General features: G+C 41.4%; 1 protein-coding gene across 3 annotated transcripts in view; it reads left to right on the plus strand.

The window, feature by feature from the left end:
- Nucleotides 1–996: 996 nt before the first annotated feature.
- The window catches only part of LOC115373899 (F-actin-uncapping protein LRRC16A-like), a 91487-nt gene continuing 76095 nt past the window's right edge, over nucleotides 997–16388 (plus strand). For all 3 annotated transcript variants that reach the window (XM_030072529.1, XM_030072528.1, XM_030072530.1), the window contains exons 1-2: nucleotides 997–1393; nucleotides 7265–7362. In XM_030072529.1, coding sequence (XP_029928389.1) covers nucleotides 1354–1393; nucleotides 7265–7362 — 138 coding nt within the window. In that variant the 5' untranslated portion in view covers nucleotides 997–1353. The remainder of the gene's footprint in view (nucleotides 1394–7264; nucleotides 7363–16388) is intronic.

The raw sequence follows: 16388 nt of genomic DNA on the forward strand, positions 1-16388 counted from the left end.
AATCATCTCCAAAGTCATAACAAAGGAGTTCGATGCACTGACTTGATTCATTGCAGTTCAGTTAGTTTCAAGAGTTCTCTGGAAAGGTGGAGTTACTTTATTACAGAATGACTATTGCCCTGATAAAAGCTAAATTCTATTTTTTTTGAATATTGGCATATTTTCAACTCTAATTTAAAACAAATGTATAAACATATGAAATTCAGACTCATGCTAGATTATGATTAATCAAATAAGATGTCGAATTCTTTGGGGAAAAGTGAGATTACATCACACCATTTGCTCTCATAGACAAGGGATTTTAAAACAGAGGAGAAAATATAAACTATTTATGTTTTCATAACAACTTTTGTCGACAGTGCCGTTCATAGCTCTTCAACAGGAGTTAATTGGGGAAAAAAACAAACAAACTGATAAAAATGTTCATGTACTAACAACTGTGCAGAAGATGCATGGACCCCAGATAAATCAGGTCACGCACCCGTTTTAATCAGATCTGTCAATATAATCATATTCCAAAGGGGAGTTATGGTGGGTCTGTGGCACTACATTGCGACCTTATTGTGACCTCATCATAAGATATCCTGTGGTATCGCGATAATATTCCTATAATATTCCAGTGTGTCTATATGTGGTATTACTACAGGTTACTATTCCTATAGAGGCTTCCAGTTTTGTTGTGATCTTCATAGGTTACATTTAATAGCTGACAGTTTAAGGCAGAATAATTGTACTTTACTGCACTGCAAACAGCGCAGCTGGTGACTACATTTGGTGGTGGTGGTGGTGGTCCGATGAAGGACCACTGGGGGACCCCGGGACTCTGATTGGAAACCCCATGGTGTCGCCACAACCACCGCCCCCTCCTGCCACGCCACGCCGCTCCGGCACGGCAGCGGCTCTCCCCGCTGTCGCATCACCGAGCGGGGAGGGGCCCCGGTCTCCACTATTGGCCAGTACTACCGACAGCTTTACGGTAGGGCTACGGAGAGAGGATGCGTGAGTGTGCGTGCCAAACCAGAACCGTGGTCTTTTTTTCTCCTCACAAGTGCAGAGTCCACTGGCTTTCAACATGATTTTAAGACGATTCTAGCGGCTTTTCCCCTCCCCTTTGCTCCACACACAACCGCCCATACCCGGACTATTCAAACCGTGAAAGAGATGCGCCCAGATCAACGTGGATACATTGTCCGGCTGGCACCGCGGGGAGAGCGGAGCATGTAACCGGGAGAAACGCACAGGCGGCGGCACCTGACACTCTCTCTCTCTCGCTCTCTGTTTCCATAATACTAGAGGCGTCTTGATGTGTTGACTGTGCTTTTCTCATTGTTTTGGATACTATCTTCCTGCAAAATGAGCGACGAGGTGTCAGAGGTCCCCAAAGAGCTTCTGGGTAAGAGCAGACACGGCTCATTTGCAGTCTCCCAATTGAAATTCACTACTGTAATATTCCTGTAATATTCCTTATATGGACTTAGAGTGTGTCTGTGGTCCTCAGTGGCGAGTTTGAAGTGGCCTAATTGTACTTTATGTCTGTATTACATTGTTTCTTATTTCCTATTGTATCACCATAATATCCCAGCAATACTCAGAAAGGGATATGCAGTTTTCCATGGTATTTGTACAGTATGCAAATGATCACGGGATTGTATAGGTCTTTATCCCAAGGGTGGAATAGCTTTGATTATAAATAGACTGGCTGCTGTGTTGGTTCTTTAAACGTACTGAGTGAGACTATTCATGTTGTAGATGGAGCAAAGTCAGAGATCTTTTGTTTTGTGATCATGATAATAATAATAGTACGCTAACAGAAAAGGATCTGTGCCTGTACTTTGAGAGTAATATGGATTGCAGCCTACTGTCAGACCAAAACAAAAAGCTTAGAGGAGAGCCGTCAGTCTGTCATCCCACTGCACTTCACTGGTTTATTGCCCCACAATCTGCTCATGCAGCCTTTGTAGACTGCATGGTCTTGTCTCAAATCTCTAGCCGGGAGTCTTAACTTGCCCAGGGGGTTAGCTTTTACCGGCATTATTCCCATGACTTATTTGCTCTGATTGTAGACATAGCTTACAGTCCAGAAACAGGTTATTTGGCTCTAGCTCGGGGTCTCTTTGTGAGGCAAAGTGGCTCAGCTTCTGACACCTCAGTGCAATATTGGACAAGCACAAGCCATTTCTCTCTCTCTCTCTCTCTCTCTCTCTCTCTCTCTCTCTCTCTCTCTTTCTCTCTCTCTGTCTCTCTCTCTCACTTACAGAGGTTTGTAGGTAAATTCACAATTCATTCACTCAGTCACTGATCCACTGAGTCCTTCAGTGTCTCAGTCATGTTGTCACGTAATCATTTACCAAATAATTAAGCTAGACAGTCACTCATTCACTATCAGATTGTTTTATGGGAACATTCACCTTATATCTTTGTACCCCGCTCCACACCCAACCCTTGCACTTTGGCTACTGTGTTATCAGACCCTCTTGGTTACAGCAAGGAAGGATCAGAAGCCTTCTTACAGTAGCATCCAGAATGTGGTGGGCAGTGTTGTCTATAAGTTAAGACGTGGTATTTCAGCCTTTTATCTTAACCTTTTCAGAATAAATGACCACCTGTCCTGCATGGGAGGGTTAGGGTTAGGTTAGGGCTATAAAAAAAAAAGATACCTATATTGACCATAGAGAGGATCACAGTGCTACCAGTAGTGCAAATTCACACTAGATGTTTTGATTTGCTTCACTGAAAAAAAACATGCTTTGGCTGGTGATGTGAGAGCAGGGCACAGGTGTGTATCTCTCAGCGTGGATCGATGTTGCTCCCGGCGCTAGAAGCAGCAGCACAGACTTCTAATCATCAGGCCATGAGTAAGCATGTTCTTTCACCTATGTCCTATATCCCCATGGGCTCTCATAGGACATTTTCCTGATTCTTTAGCCAGTCTCAATCCATCAGTTAACTAAACTGGCTGCTTCACATAAGGCATTTGGCAGTGTTTATCCCAATTCCATGTCATGTGCTGTTGTCTGGATGAGTATAAAACCAGTCATTGTAGGAAACACTGGTGTTGGTGACTCAGCATCATGCAACACCACTCTTGGCATGGTGCTGGAGTTTCAGCATGATGATGCATACAGATGTAACCATTTTAGAAGTCCGATTTCTGCTAGATCGCTTCCATACAGTGAATGCTTGCTGCAGTGTAGTTTTGCTGAAAGAGAAATTATTTTGACATTTTGACTTGTCAGCAGAGTGAAACTATTAAGAATCACCAAACAACCAGTTTTTCTCTGCAGCATTTGGAAAAGAATGTCCTGCATTGTCCACTGCAGTATGACACAAGAAAGATTCATGATGGGACATTTATATGATTTATGCTGTAACTGTTGATTATGTATCTATAGCTCAAACATTAAGTACAGTTTCAGAGAAATAAATTAATGCCTTTATTTTTGTCCAGAAGTGTCCAGCTTCCAAAACAGCTGTATGGTTCCTGGTTTTCCTGCTTAATATGATAGCATTGGTTGAGAGACTTAAATTAATTAAGGGAATGGTGATTTATGGTAAAGATTTGATTTGATTTCCTTTTTTCTAAATGGGATACCTGTAGTAATTTTGAGTCTTTTTTAGAGGTTTACAATTGCTTTTAGAGAGGCCTAAGTGACATCCTTAGCAGTATGGTGTGTTAAAGTTTGGTACTTGAAGACAAAGAGTTTACAAGCCGAGGGAAAGCCCTAACCTTTCAGCAGTTAGCGGTGTCATGCTCTGTCAAAGCGGAGAAGACGGGACGGGGTGCGATGGGGGCGCATTGCACTGTTTGAACGCTGTAGAAAGGGAAGCATTGTTCTCTTAGTATGCTGCAGATGCTGCCGTGCTGATCACCTGAGACTCTCTCTCTCTCTCTCTCTCTCTCTCTCTCTCTCTCTCTGTGTGTGTGTGTGTGTGTGTGTCCATTCTTGCCTGTTTACCTCTCTTGGTCTACCCAGCTATGCCTGTATTCATGACTAAGACAGCGTACGAGAGAGAGAGAGGGGTAGAGAGTGACATATTGATGGGGAACGGATGAGATGTAGAGAGAGAGAGAGAGTGCTAATAATAGTCGGACCTTTTTAGAAAAAAGGGTCAAAGGGTGGAAGAGGGCAAAGCGATGCTGATGAGTGTCAACACTTCAATCTTTGTGTCTGATGCTTTGGGTGCTTGTCAGTGGGCTTAGGGAGGACCAACTCATTCAGGGCAATAAAATAACAAGCAGATGCTAGCTGGTACATACAGGAGCCTAGGTGACAAAAATAAGCATGCAGGAACATCCAAATGTCACCTGGATATATAAGGAAGACTTGCTGTTGAGCCTCATGTCAAGTACTTCTAAATATGCTATTTATTTTTTATTTTCTTTGCATACATGCACAGAAATAATAGATGAGGCCCACTTAAAATTGGGACACACACGATAAAACCATAAGAATGACTTAAACAACTTCCCCATTTTACATGATCCATCATGAATAAATTGGTTAGTCTGATTCGCATTCCTGTCTAATTATACATATTCAAATTATTCATTCCTAGGGATAGAGCATGTAGCCAAAATCCACAAGGAAGCATCTTCACACGTTATTCCCTCTGATCTTAGATGGCGTGAATAAAATAAATAAATAAATAAAATGACATGAATAACTGTCTTAAAGCTGAAACCCAAAATCAAGGCTTGAATCTGTGATCTAATAATGAGGCAAAATCTGGAGTCACACAAGGGTCAGTAAATTGGAGAGTGACTTTACGGGCTTGTGAAATGTTTGTTTGAGCTTTTACAAGGTTGTCGGTCTCCCATTTCCACACCGTCCCCATTAGCCCCATTCAGATTTAGCGCAGTGAGGCCTCATGAACTTGCCTCCCTTGACTGAAAAATACGAGCCACAGGGTAGCTGGCTGGTAAAATTTCCAGTCTTGTCACGCTTCCTCATGAATTAGCCCACAGTCTGAATGATATATGAACAGAGTCTGTCAGGAGTTCTCATTCCTCCCGGCTCAGGACCAAAACTGCCCAGCCTCATTAAAACATAACAACACTCATGTCATATGGAGATCCGGGAGCCACCAGAAACTGCTCTGACACATTATGGAATTTGTTCAGCAAGGCCAATAAAAGCAAGGACCCATTTGTCCCGTGACCCAAAACAGGACACTGTATATTTTGTAAAGTTGTCATAAAAAGTATCTCAGCTTTCAAATACTTTTATTCAGTGGTGGACAAAGTACACAACCCCAATACTTTAGTCAATGTAGAGATAGATGTAATATAGATCAAAGTACTGGACTACTTGCTTTTAATATCATCATATTGTTGTATTGTTTTCACAACACATTTCCTAGAAGGTTGTAGCTCTCTTAAACCACCTAATGAATGCACTGACCTGCTTGTGAAACCACTTAACGCACAAATGTACTTACCAAGCGGATGTCTTGCTCGTGCTTGTTTCACAGAGCTGGATGAAGTATATCCGCCTTTACGTCAAACCTAGTAGAGAGCGGGTGCTGTGATTGGTTATTCTTCTGTGAGGAACACAGTGTCTGGCCAATTGCATTTTAGACAAGAAAAAAAAATTGACAGCTGTCTTCAAAGCTGTGTTAAAAGTAACGAGTGACAACAACCTTCACCGAAATATAGTGGAGCAAAAGTACCATATTTGTCTTTGGAATGTAGTGAAGTAAATGTCCTAAGTTCCAAAAAAAAAAAAAAAAAAAAAAAACGATAAAAAAATACTCAAAAAAAAGTACAGATATTCAAAAAATGTACTTAAGTACAGTACTCAAGTAATTGTGCTCTTACTGTCCACCACTGCTTTCTGCTTAATGCTCTGTATTTTGCCATAAAACATGGTTTTCTATGCAATATGAGCAAATCAGTAAGATTCATTATTATTTGTTGGACATCACATCATTTAAATTTCTCTGGAAATGGATGTTACCACATGACAACTTTTCCATGCAAAAAGCACACGTGGGGGCTTCCTCACAATCAGGTCTTTGACAGACAAAACTGTAATCAATGCGATTCATCACTCTTTCCATGTGGTGCCTCTTTTGTTTGTGGAGTATTATCCTTATCATTGTTTTTTGGCAGCGTCCCGGCAACTGTGGGCTTTACAAAATGTGTCCATGTCAAGTAGCTTCCATTCGCTAGTCATTGTTGCTTTCGCAGGGCATCAAGGTCAGTGGTGCTTTAAGAGGCCTGATGGAGAGAAACTGTTCCTACAGTGCATGATTTAAACAAATCTTGCCTTCTGTTATTGAGAAAATAGTGGAGGACGGCTGTGCACGACCCACCCCTCTCCATACTGGGACTCACAGTTTGAAGATCACTGCTGTAGACAATACACACATGAGGACATGCACACAAACAGGATCTGTCTCTCTGTCTGACATACATGTGCACAGTATATAAACCACAGTGTGAGTGTGTGTGTGTGTGTGTGTCCACAGCAGCGTGAAAAGGCGGCTGACCCAGTTCTGCTCTCTAAGCCAGTTCCCCTCACTGTGGAGGCTTCTCCTGACTGTGAACAATCAATCTGAAGAGCGGAACACACACTCTGTATATGTGTATACCTATATGTATGATAATCTGTATGGTGCATGAGCACATGCAGACAAATTTTGTCAGTTTGAGGTGAGTTGTCAGACACTGTGGGGGACAAGTTCAAATCTCACCGCAGACAATGAGGACTGGGGCTCACAGCTCACACAAAGGAGGCAATCCTCAAGACGATACATTCATGAGGAGAAAATGAAATGAAAACTAGAAGAATGATGATTCCCATGTGCTGTGTTCAAATTGGAATCGATTAATTTTTCATCAAACATTTTTTTTTCTAATCAGCGGATATGGGGGATTATTCCCCCTCTGGCACATTTATTCAGTCAGAAATCCACTGATCTTTGCTTTGCTGAGGAAGTCAAAATGTTGAAATACTGAATCAAGTCTGAGCTTTTGATTTAGATGGAGTCAGAGTTAAGACTTCTTTGTGTGGAGAAATTGCTTAAAAGGGAAAGGGAGGTTCCTGATAATGTGCGACAAACATCTTGGTAAGACTTCTCTTCTCTTCTCTTCTCTTCTCTTCTCTTCTCTTCTCTTCTCTTCCCTCACTATATCTTAGTAAGAGGTGAACTGCATTTGTGTGACATTTTCACACAAGTGTTTTTCAGGTTTTGTTAAAGTACTTGAATTTGAGTCTGATCATCTCCATATTTCTCCCCCTCTCTCTTCATCTGTGCGTAGAGAGCGTGAGGGATGCTGTGGGGAGGAAGGTGAAGCTGTCGCTGAGGAAGAGAGTCAAACTGGAGATCAAAGGAGACAAGACGGAGAACAGAGTCCTGGTGAGTCAACTCCCACTGCTTTCACACTACTTCTTCATTATGGCAAATCTCTCTCTGTGTCTTTGTCTCTCTCTCTCCATTGGCTCTGATCTTAGAGTGTGTATTTTTCATTCAAGCACATCAAAATCTCTCCCTGGCCCCACTCTCTCTCTCTCTCTCTCTCTCTCTCTCTCTCTCTCTCTCTCTCTCTTTCTCTTCCCTCTTGTTTAGCCTTTTCAGCGAGCGTCACTGTGCTATAAAATTCAGTCTGCGTTTTTAAACTTGGATATAAGACTTTGATGGCAGGATTATTTGCTACAAATGAAGGTTTTAGATATTGTGAAAAACAGATTAGAACAGACTGAGAGTTGCCTATGGCCGAATCAACCGCAAAACCTCCTATCTCGTTCAAGTCTGAGGCGTGAAGTGGAGTCGGTCCTAATTAGCGCTTGGACTGGGCACAGCATCAGAATCAGAGACTATTTTAGATCCAAAAAAGGGGAGAGATACTGCCATACAATATTAAAAATCTTAAAAAACAGAGAGCTTGGGAATAACCTGATTTATATCCGAGAGGGAAGACATAGACACACTAATATCCTTTTTTTTAAATTTATTTAAATTGACTCAGTGTGAAACCAGTATGAACCAAGTCCCCGTGTATGTCAAAGTAAACATAATAATAGTAAATGTCTGTCATGTAAAATGTGGCAAAATGGTAAATCAAAACATTTCCTCAGTTAAAGGTGCACTGCGCAAAATTGCCTGCTAATGGTTGATTCAGTTGAGGGCCATTTAAACTGAACTAACAAAAACCATGGAATAAGCAGAGAATTTGGAAGTTGTGTTTACATGTTTCTCATTATTGGCTCCACTCACCAATAAATTATGTGATTATTCCATATTTTTTGTCAATCTAAACTGTCCTCACTTTTGCATAGTGCGCCTTTAACAGGGTCAGGGACAGAAAATGTATACATTTTCCACATCCTCCCATTGTTCATTAAAATCTGGCATTTTGAATTATAAATCAGAACTCGGAGGAAAGCACAAGACGTTTGCATATTTATAGCAGGAAATTGGAGAATCCAGATGTTTAGAAGCACACTGAATTCCCATTTGCACTATCCTTGTTTAGCCTGGTTGGAGTTAGCCATGGTGATCATAGACAATTAAAACCCTGCATTAGACAGTCAATTACAGCCCGTGTGTCACTGATGTTGACTCATTTACAGTGTAACATGAGTTTAAATCCAGCAAGAGATCAGGCTGTTGACTTTGCATTATTCATCGTCAATGCAAAGTCATGCTAGTGAAATGACAGCAACAAATAAGACCAAGTTTAGCTCTGTGACCCACCGCTCAGGTCATTCATTCATTCATTCATTCATTTATTCATTCATGGACACCGTTGTCTGTGCGTGGTTATGTGTCTTGGCCAGCTGGAAATAGCAGCTCAGACCATTAACTGTTGGCCACAGAGCAGTAAATCCACTGAATGCTGAATAATTCATACTTGGCAGACCATTAAAAATGCATATTGTCATTTTCTGAGCTGAACAAGGATAAAAAGCTTCAGGTAGTTAAGGCAGAATAGTTCCCTAGCAAATCACTGCCTGAGTAGGGTCCATAAACTCTGATGGTTGAATCAGAAGCCTTTTAGATGCAGGGTATGAATTTGCATGGCGCTCGGCATGTACGGCTCCGGGTGGAAATGGCCAAAGCCTTTTAGTTATACAACTCTCCATGGAGTCAGAACCTTTTAGTTATACAGCTCTAGGTGGACTAGACAAAGAAATTAGACTGAAGAGGGAGTTTTGAATGGTGTGGCCTACATAGCCAGGTTGGATTTGTCTGGTTTAGGCTGTGATGTTGTTGGTCATGAACAGAGCCTGACAGGGCAGACCCTCTTGGCAGGATGACTACTTGTATTGTGTAAGGCTTTTTCAAGCTTTTTTTTAGCAGTACATATGTAGCTTTTGAAATAACTATAATGATATTGCAGTCAACTGGGATTATAGGGAGAGAGCCGATGGAGAGAGATGGAAATGACAAGCTTCACTTTGATTCCAACTGGACTTGCTGAATAATTTGCGAGTGAACTGTGGTGAGAATCAGCTGGATACAGAAAGAGAGGGTTGAGTTGTTTGGTAGTGATGCACAATGAAATGGCATGCGTCACTTTGTGCAGTGGAAACAATGGAAACTCGAGACATGTTGTCATTGCTGGAAGCCGGAGTCATCAATTTGTATCTGCAAGTTTGTAACCACCACTCATGGAGAATAATCTAATGTATTCCCAAAAATGGAAATGGCTCTTTTCATGCAGAAGGAAATGTGAGAAATGAGTTTTGTATTGTTATTTTTTTTTGGTTTGCACAGCATATTGCCATGCACATTTTCAGGGAGTATCTCCTGAACAATGCAAGAAATACTCAGACAACGTGTTAATCGTTTTGTCACTGATGTATATGGGATGCTATGAAGGGGAGGCGGATGGTGTAAAATGTGTGCAATCTGCTATGGGGATCTGCTCTGTCAGATTACAGATTTATGTCAAATGTTCTGTGAAATTCAGTCGGCATGAGTCCATATGAGCAGTGTGATGTTTCCACTGTTGCTGAGTTCAACCATACCAATTTGGGCTTGTCCCTGACTCAACACATTTCCTGTTAACATGCAGTTTATGTTGGAAAAAATGAACACGCCCTGCATCGAAGATGTGCTGCTTGAATCCTTGTCTAGCAGATCTGTATGTGTTTAGTTAAGGGCAACACATCCTGTGTCATTTCGACACAGCTTTTTACGAGTGGTTTCAAACCTCTAAGCGTTATAAGAGGGTACTGATCATTTTCTTGTCTGTCTTCGTTTTCTAAATGAATGAGGGGGGGATCAAAACATCCCATGCAGCTATCCCTCTATGCTTTAGTCCAAGCCAGAGCTGTCCAGTGCTTGGTTTGTGGCTAACTCCGTTGGTGTGGCTCTCACACAACAATGTCTCCATGTGGGAGTTGGTAACAGAGGCTAGTAGAGCACACACACACAACAATGCAGAGATGTAGGAGTCAGTATGTGGAAGTGAGGAATTCCAGCGGTTCTGGTATTTTTTTTCCAGACATGGAGCACGAGAATGACTCTGTGATTTCACATTGACGCTCTGCTCGAGCGAACTGAACAAACAAACCACTGTTTGTTGTTCTGCTGAAAACTGAGAGAGAGAAAAACTGATTATGGAGGAAGTCGTCGAGAGGGAAAACAAACATGTTATAGAATTGCAGCCTCTGAGAGCCGTGTCAGTGTCTAATGTTACTGTGAAAATAGATGGAAGAATAAGGTTTATACAGGATTTTTCAAATCTAATTATGATAAATTGCAACACTATGTTGCAGCAATTATCACTTAGGTGTTGTGTTTCTTGAGGCATGCTGTAGTGTGGTGCAGCAAAATGTGATTTAAATGCTGACATGCCAACTTGTCGTTTAAACATTCTTGTTCAGTTTAATTTAGCTCAGTTTATTTTCAGGGAGCTGATAAGAATGAGAGAAACAGCAGAAAATTAAATGGAAACCACAGCTCAGATACAAAACCCAAATGGCTTAGCCTATGAAAAACCCCAAACAAATAGAACAAAGCAAGAAATAAGCAAAATAACCAAGACATATCGAGATAACTTAAGCGGACTGGATAACAGAATCTAAATGAGCTCAAAACACGACACGGTGGAAAATGCACACAAAAGGCACACAAGAAAAACATGTAATATAATAAGGGAAATGAAAATAAAGATAAAATATCTTGAATGTGGCAAACAATGGCGCACAGGACTTGTGATGCATTGCCATGAGTGGGAGGGTGCATATACATATGTATGTGTGTGTGTGTGTGTGTGTGTGTGTGTGTGTGTGTGTGTGTGTGTGTGTGTGTGTGTGTGTGTGTGTGTGTGTATGTGCATGTTTGAGAGGAGACAGAGACAAAGTGGGAGGATGAATGTATGTCCAAACTTTATTAACAGACCATGGATGGAAATCACAAGCATTATGAAAAGCACCACTTCTGTCTCTGTTTGAGAGTAATCGACTCTGTGACTAATGAGAAAAATGACTCAGTTAATTGACTGACTAATTCAGCTATCTGCGTCCTCGGGCTGCGAGAATGGAAATCCCACCTATGGGTGTGACACTGACACACGCACACACTCACCGACACACTCACAGACACACAGGCGCACACTCACTTCCCTTGTTTCTCTTTGTCATTTTGATGGACATTCCATGAGATTTTACACCACAATGTAAATAAATATTGAGCCTCTGTCCATCAGTGTTGTACATCTACCTGTCAGACATATAAGCTACATGGGAGTGTGCTCTATTCCCAGTATAAATCACCAAAAATGACAAATCCCCAAGCTTTTTTTTTATATTATTATTTCCAACTGTGATTTCCCCTTCAGGTTTTATGTTTCTTGTTGACACTTATTGAACATCATTGATAATATAGTGCAGCCACACAGGGCGCTGCATTTATTTCAGACAACACTGGCCATCGATCCGTCAAACACATACCTAATGAAGGGAGGAATATGGTTATTCCCACTATCAATTCGCAGTCTGTCAAATCCACACCAGGCTTTCCCCGGACAAGCTTTACTCAGGCTGGGAGTGGAGCCGCAGAGCACCCGAGGCGTCTCTTAAGCACACCAAAGCCTGAGAGATCCAGTCATATCTCCTCTTTGAAGAAGGAGGTAGAGATAATAACATCAGTCCATCAAACACACCCTGGGGAGGGGGAGAGGAGGGAGGACGAGGAGGAAAACGGTGTGAGAGTCATATGGATACACATGGGCCGAGGGAGAGAGGGAGAGAGAGAGAGGGGAGGTCCAAAAAAATAATGAACACTGTAAAAGTGTCACATGGGAGCAGATAGAAGCTGACCGAGATAGACAGAATGGCAGGAAAGAAGGAATACAACCTAGGAAACATTTTGGCTCCTTGAGGTGATTTAGTCTCACTCAGTGTTAAATTATATAATAGTGAAGTTAAATTAAAACTTGCAGTGGGATGAGATACTCCTGCTTGTTTCCAGAATGTGTTTGAATGATTTTGTTGATGCTCGTGGGCTCAGCTGCTGTATTCTGCCTTGTTTCAACATTTTTATATTTCCCAGAAAAATTCCTCAAACAAGTGAAACTTCACTGGAAAAAAAGTGGGATTTGAGAGTTTTGCGAGTTTTTTGCAAGTTGTTTCATCTTAATGAGAGTCAGCGACTTGTGATGATCGATACGTTTTTCGAAGTGTTTGCATAATTGCTTCATATCACATTGTTAAAAATTAGTACACTTTCTCAGAGGTACTTTGAATCTTTGAATGAGCTCTTGTGGGAGGATCTTGTTTTCCATGGTCCTGCCGCTCACTGTATCAGCTACTAAGACATATAACTCTGTGTGTGTGTGTGTGTGTGTGTGTGCGTGTGTGTCTTTTACAGTTTGTCTGTGTATAAACGTCCTGTGTGTTTCTTCTCTTCTTTGCACTTCAGTCTGCCTCGGGGGCTACCAGCGCTTTCGCTCACCGTCCGACTTCCTCCTGATCTCCCAGTGTAAACAAAGGAGAATGTGTGGGTGTGTGTGTGTGTGTGTGTGACAGTCGGCAACAGTTAACTGTGTCTCATTGCATTTCATTGTTTGCTTTCTGTGGAGGAGTGGCACTGACGCAGCAGATAACGCAGACACGTTACTGCACATCAGCACCATTAAGGCTTCTCCGATACTGGTTTAAATTTCTATTATCACAACACAAACACGAGCACACACAGTGTCGTGGTTTCATGTTGACAAACTGCTGATGGGTGAGCCACAGAAACTGGAGGGTTCCTTTCAAGATGATGAAGCAGGCGGTTTCACATAATGTCACTGAAAGCACTGTGTCAGCCTTCAGATTCGGTATTGATCATATTGTAAATTTATGGTATGGTATGTGCTGTTTTCTGTGTTATTGCTATAATTGCTCTTCTTGATTTAGGATCTCATTATTGCTGGCCTTATAGTTTAGTATAGTGTACCTTTTTTAAGCAGCTCATATGTCTTTGTGAAATTAATTGTGATACCTTGGAATAATTACTGTAAACAAAAGAGACCATGGTTGATATGAATAGTAGCCTCTATCTCACACTAGTGCTGTTTCTAGTGGTGATGCATTCCAAAAAAAATTCTCATAAAAGTTCTTTCACAAAGAACGTGACCTGTGACCACGAAGGACGTGACTTTTTACACATTGTCCTCCCTCGCATCCCGCTTCTCTTTCGCATGATAAAGAGGAAGTGATTTTTTCCGTTGACCTTTTCCATATTCCTCCATCAGTCGACGTGAGAAACTCTGACATCTCTGCGAAACGGTGCCATAAAGCAATCTCTCTTCATGCCATGAAGCAACAGAGCAGGTGTCCCGGCCAATCGGAACTGGTGGCACACGGTGTCGAATGCAGCGTAGAAGCTGAAAGACGAGAGTTTTCTCTGTGGTGATCATGTGATGCCTCAAAATGAATGAATCATCAAGATATTGAGGTCAAAAAGCTGCATGAAACCCATTGAAATAGTAGCTTTAGTGTAGTGTTTCTTAAAACTACCAGTTGGAAACCAGAATTAAGAATTGAGAAGAAAAAAATCTGTTGAGGATGACAAATGTAGGCGCTCTAAAACAATTTAGTACATGTACTAGACATGTATCACATTTAATTTCCACATTCCCTCAGTGATGGCTATTATTAGATTTTATAGAAGTAGGTTGTACTGCTCTCTCTCTCTCTCTCTCTCTCTCTCTCTCTCTCTCTCTCAATTTCTCCCTCTCTCTTTTCAAGGGAATCCCCTCTGTGAAGCTCAGGGTCATATTATGTAATGTCCTGAGCTGTGGTTTAGACTTTCAAACCACAGGATGTTAGATAGCGCTACCTCAAGTCGCCCCACAAGTCTCAAACTGTGTTTTACTGCATTTCTTTCCTTGTTTGTCTCTTCTACCTCTCTCTGTGCCTGTCGTTCCTTCACAAGCCTGGACAGCCTGAAAGTGTGCGGACAAATTCCCACATCATGAAATCATCAACGTCAATTTGGAAAGAAAGTTTGGAGAAGTAACCACACATTTTGTGTGGTGAGATTTATTCCCTTGAAGAATAATTATCTGCCGGGTGGTGTGGCACTTGGTCCGGGCGAGACAAACATCTGGGTGGATCAAAATCTTTAAAAAACAAAACAAAACTGAAACTGCTGTGTGTTTCTGTTTCTCCGTCAGATTCCTCACCTTAGTGGTGGCCTTTGAACTCACCTCTCACAGCTTGTCCTGACATGACTGGCCTGATTACAGCCTATAGATGCTATGGGGTCTTTGCTTCTTCCTCTGTAATCATTTAAATGCTTGGCTCTCAAAGAAGAGGTTTTTTTTTTTAATTGATTGAACTACTTATTACCATGTGGCAAGAGTTTATGTTGACTTATGTTGCCTTTTAGTAATTTTGTGTTTCAGTGTCAGTGCTAGGACCACATCATATGTTTTTCTGTGAAAATAGTTGCTTTTTGGATGATTCCTTATTGCTAGCAACTTAATGCATTTATGCTTAGCTGCATTTACATCCTGTGCAAGTAACCACAGTGATGTGGCTTTTTACTGATACTCAGGCCATTTCATGTTAGACTGCTCATCAAGAGGAGAGACAAACGTTGAGGTGGCAATTAGACCAACTGAGGTGGAGGGTCAGGACTAAGAAGATACTCTCTGTCTTTAGACAGATAGCACAGTTTCAGATTCCAGCCTTAATTTGGTCGACTTTAGGAGTTTCCTGGTCATGTCCTCCATGACTGAATCCCATCATATTATCACTGACATTGAAAGCGGAAGCCAGCAGAAAAGGCTAATATCATTACAGTTGATTTAACACATTGTAAGTTATGACATGCTTAAGCTTAGTTTCAATCTGTTCATGGTGAACATGATATACCTTATCTAAATAGCAGCTAATAGCTTTTTAGCAACTAGGGCTTACTCATTTTTTGGTCCCAAATATTGCTTGGCACTTGCAGGGTTGTCTGTTAGTGAGTCAGTGAAGTTGTCCCGCACAGTTCTTCCCTCAGTTTTCCCATGGTGAAGAATGAACACAGTACCAGATTCCCACAAAAGTTGCCATCTTAAAGGTTGACGTGCTGCAGATGTGATTCCTAGAGGAGCATCATTTTCACACTGACCTCCTAAGATGTGTCAGGCAGGCTAATAGGGGTACAACCAGGTCTAAGCTCCTCAGTGTCCTTTTGTGATCTGGTGTAGTATTTTGGCAGGTTTCTGCTGTAAGACCCATGTGACAAGAGCACCACTATGCCTTTGTAACCCTAAAGGCACTATGTGAGACTAATTATTACTCAATTTGCATCCTAAGATGAGAATGTTGAAGAACTGCTCACATTCAGGAAAAGACAAAAGCCCGGATTCTTCTCCTTTTTCTTCTCACCATCCCCCTCCCTTTCCCTCTTTACCATTCAGAGTAGTGAACAAATGGTTGTGACCTACTTCTTAACTCCCAGATGGTCACCTGTAATGTCCCCTGATGGGAACCTGAAGTCCACCGGGCTTTTTTGTTGTACAGTGGCACTAAAACTGTTCCCTGAAGGCTTGAGCAAGGATCCTCATCGTTTCCTCCACTAAAAAATGCCCTTGAATAATAGACCACGGGCTTATTCAACCTTTGCTCAAGCCTATTGAAGTGTTTCACCGTGTGCCTCTCAAGTGCACTACCATTGCAAACCCTTGAGCTTTTCAGAAAGATGTCATGAATCTTGTGAAATTTACATTTACGGCTACTTTTTAGCCATTTAGCAGGCAGTGAGGGTAAGTTCAAAGGCCACACAGTTTTCCTGTGACCACAGAATAATCATGTAATAGCAAATTGCCCAAAATATAGCTAAACAGTGAGATAGAATGGATTAAAAAATATTTATTTATTATTTGATATAAAAATTATATTGTCCACCTTATATGCTATCCTTATCTCCTTGTTATTGATGTATGTTTA

The sequence above is a fragment of the Myripristis murdjan genome, chromosome 16 (assembly GCF_902150065.1).
Source record: "Myripristis murdjan chromosome 16, fMyrMur1.1, whole genome shotgun sequence".
NCBI classification, from domain to species: domain Eukaryota; kingdom Metazoa; phylum Chordata; class Actinopteri; order Holocentriformes; family Holocentridae; genus Myripristis; species Myripristis murdjan.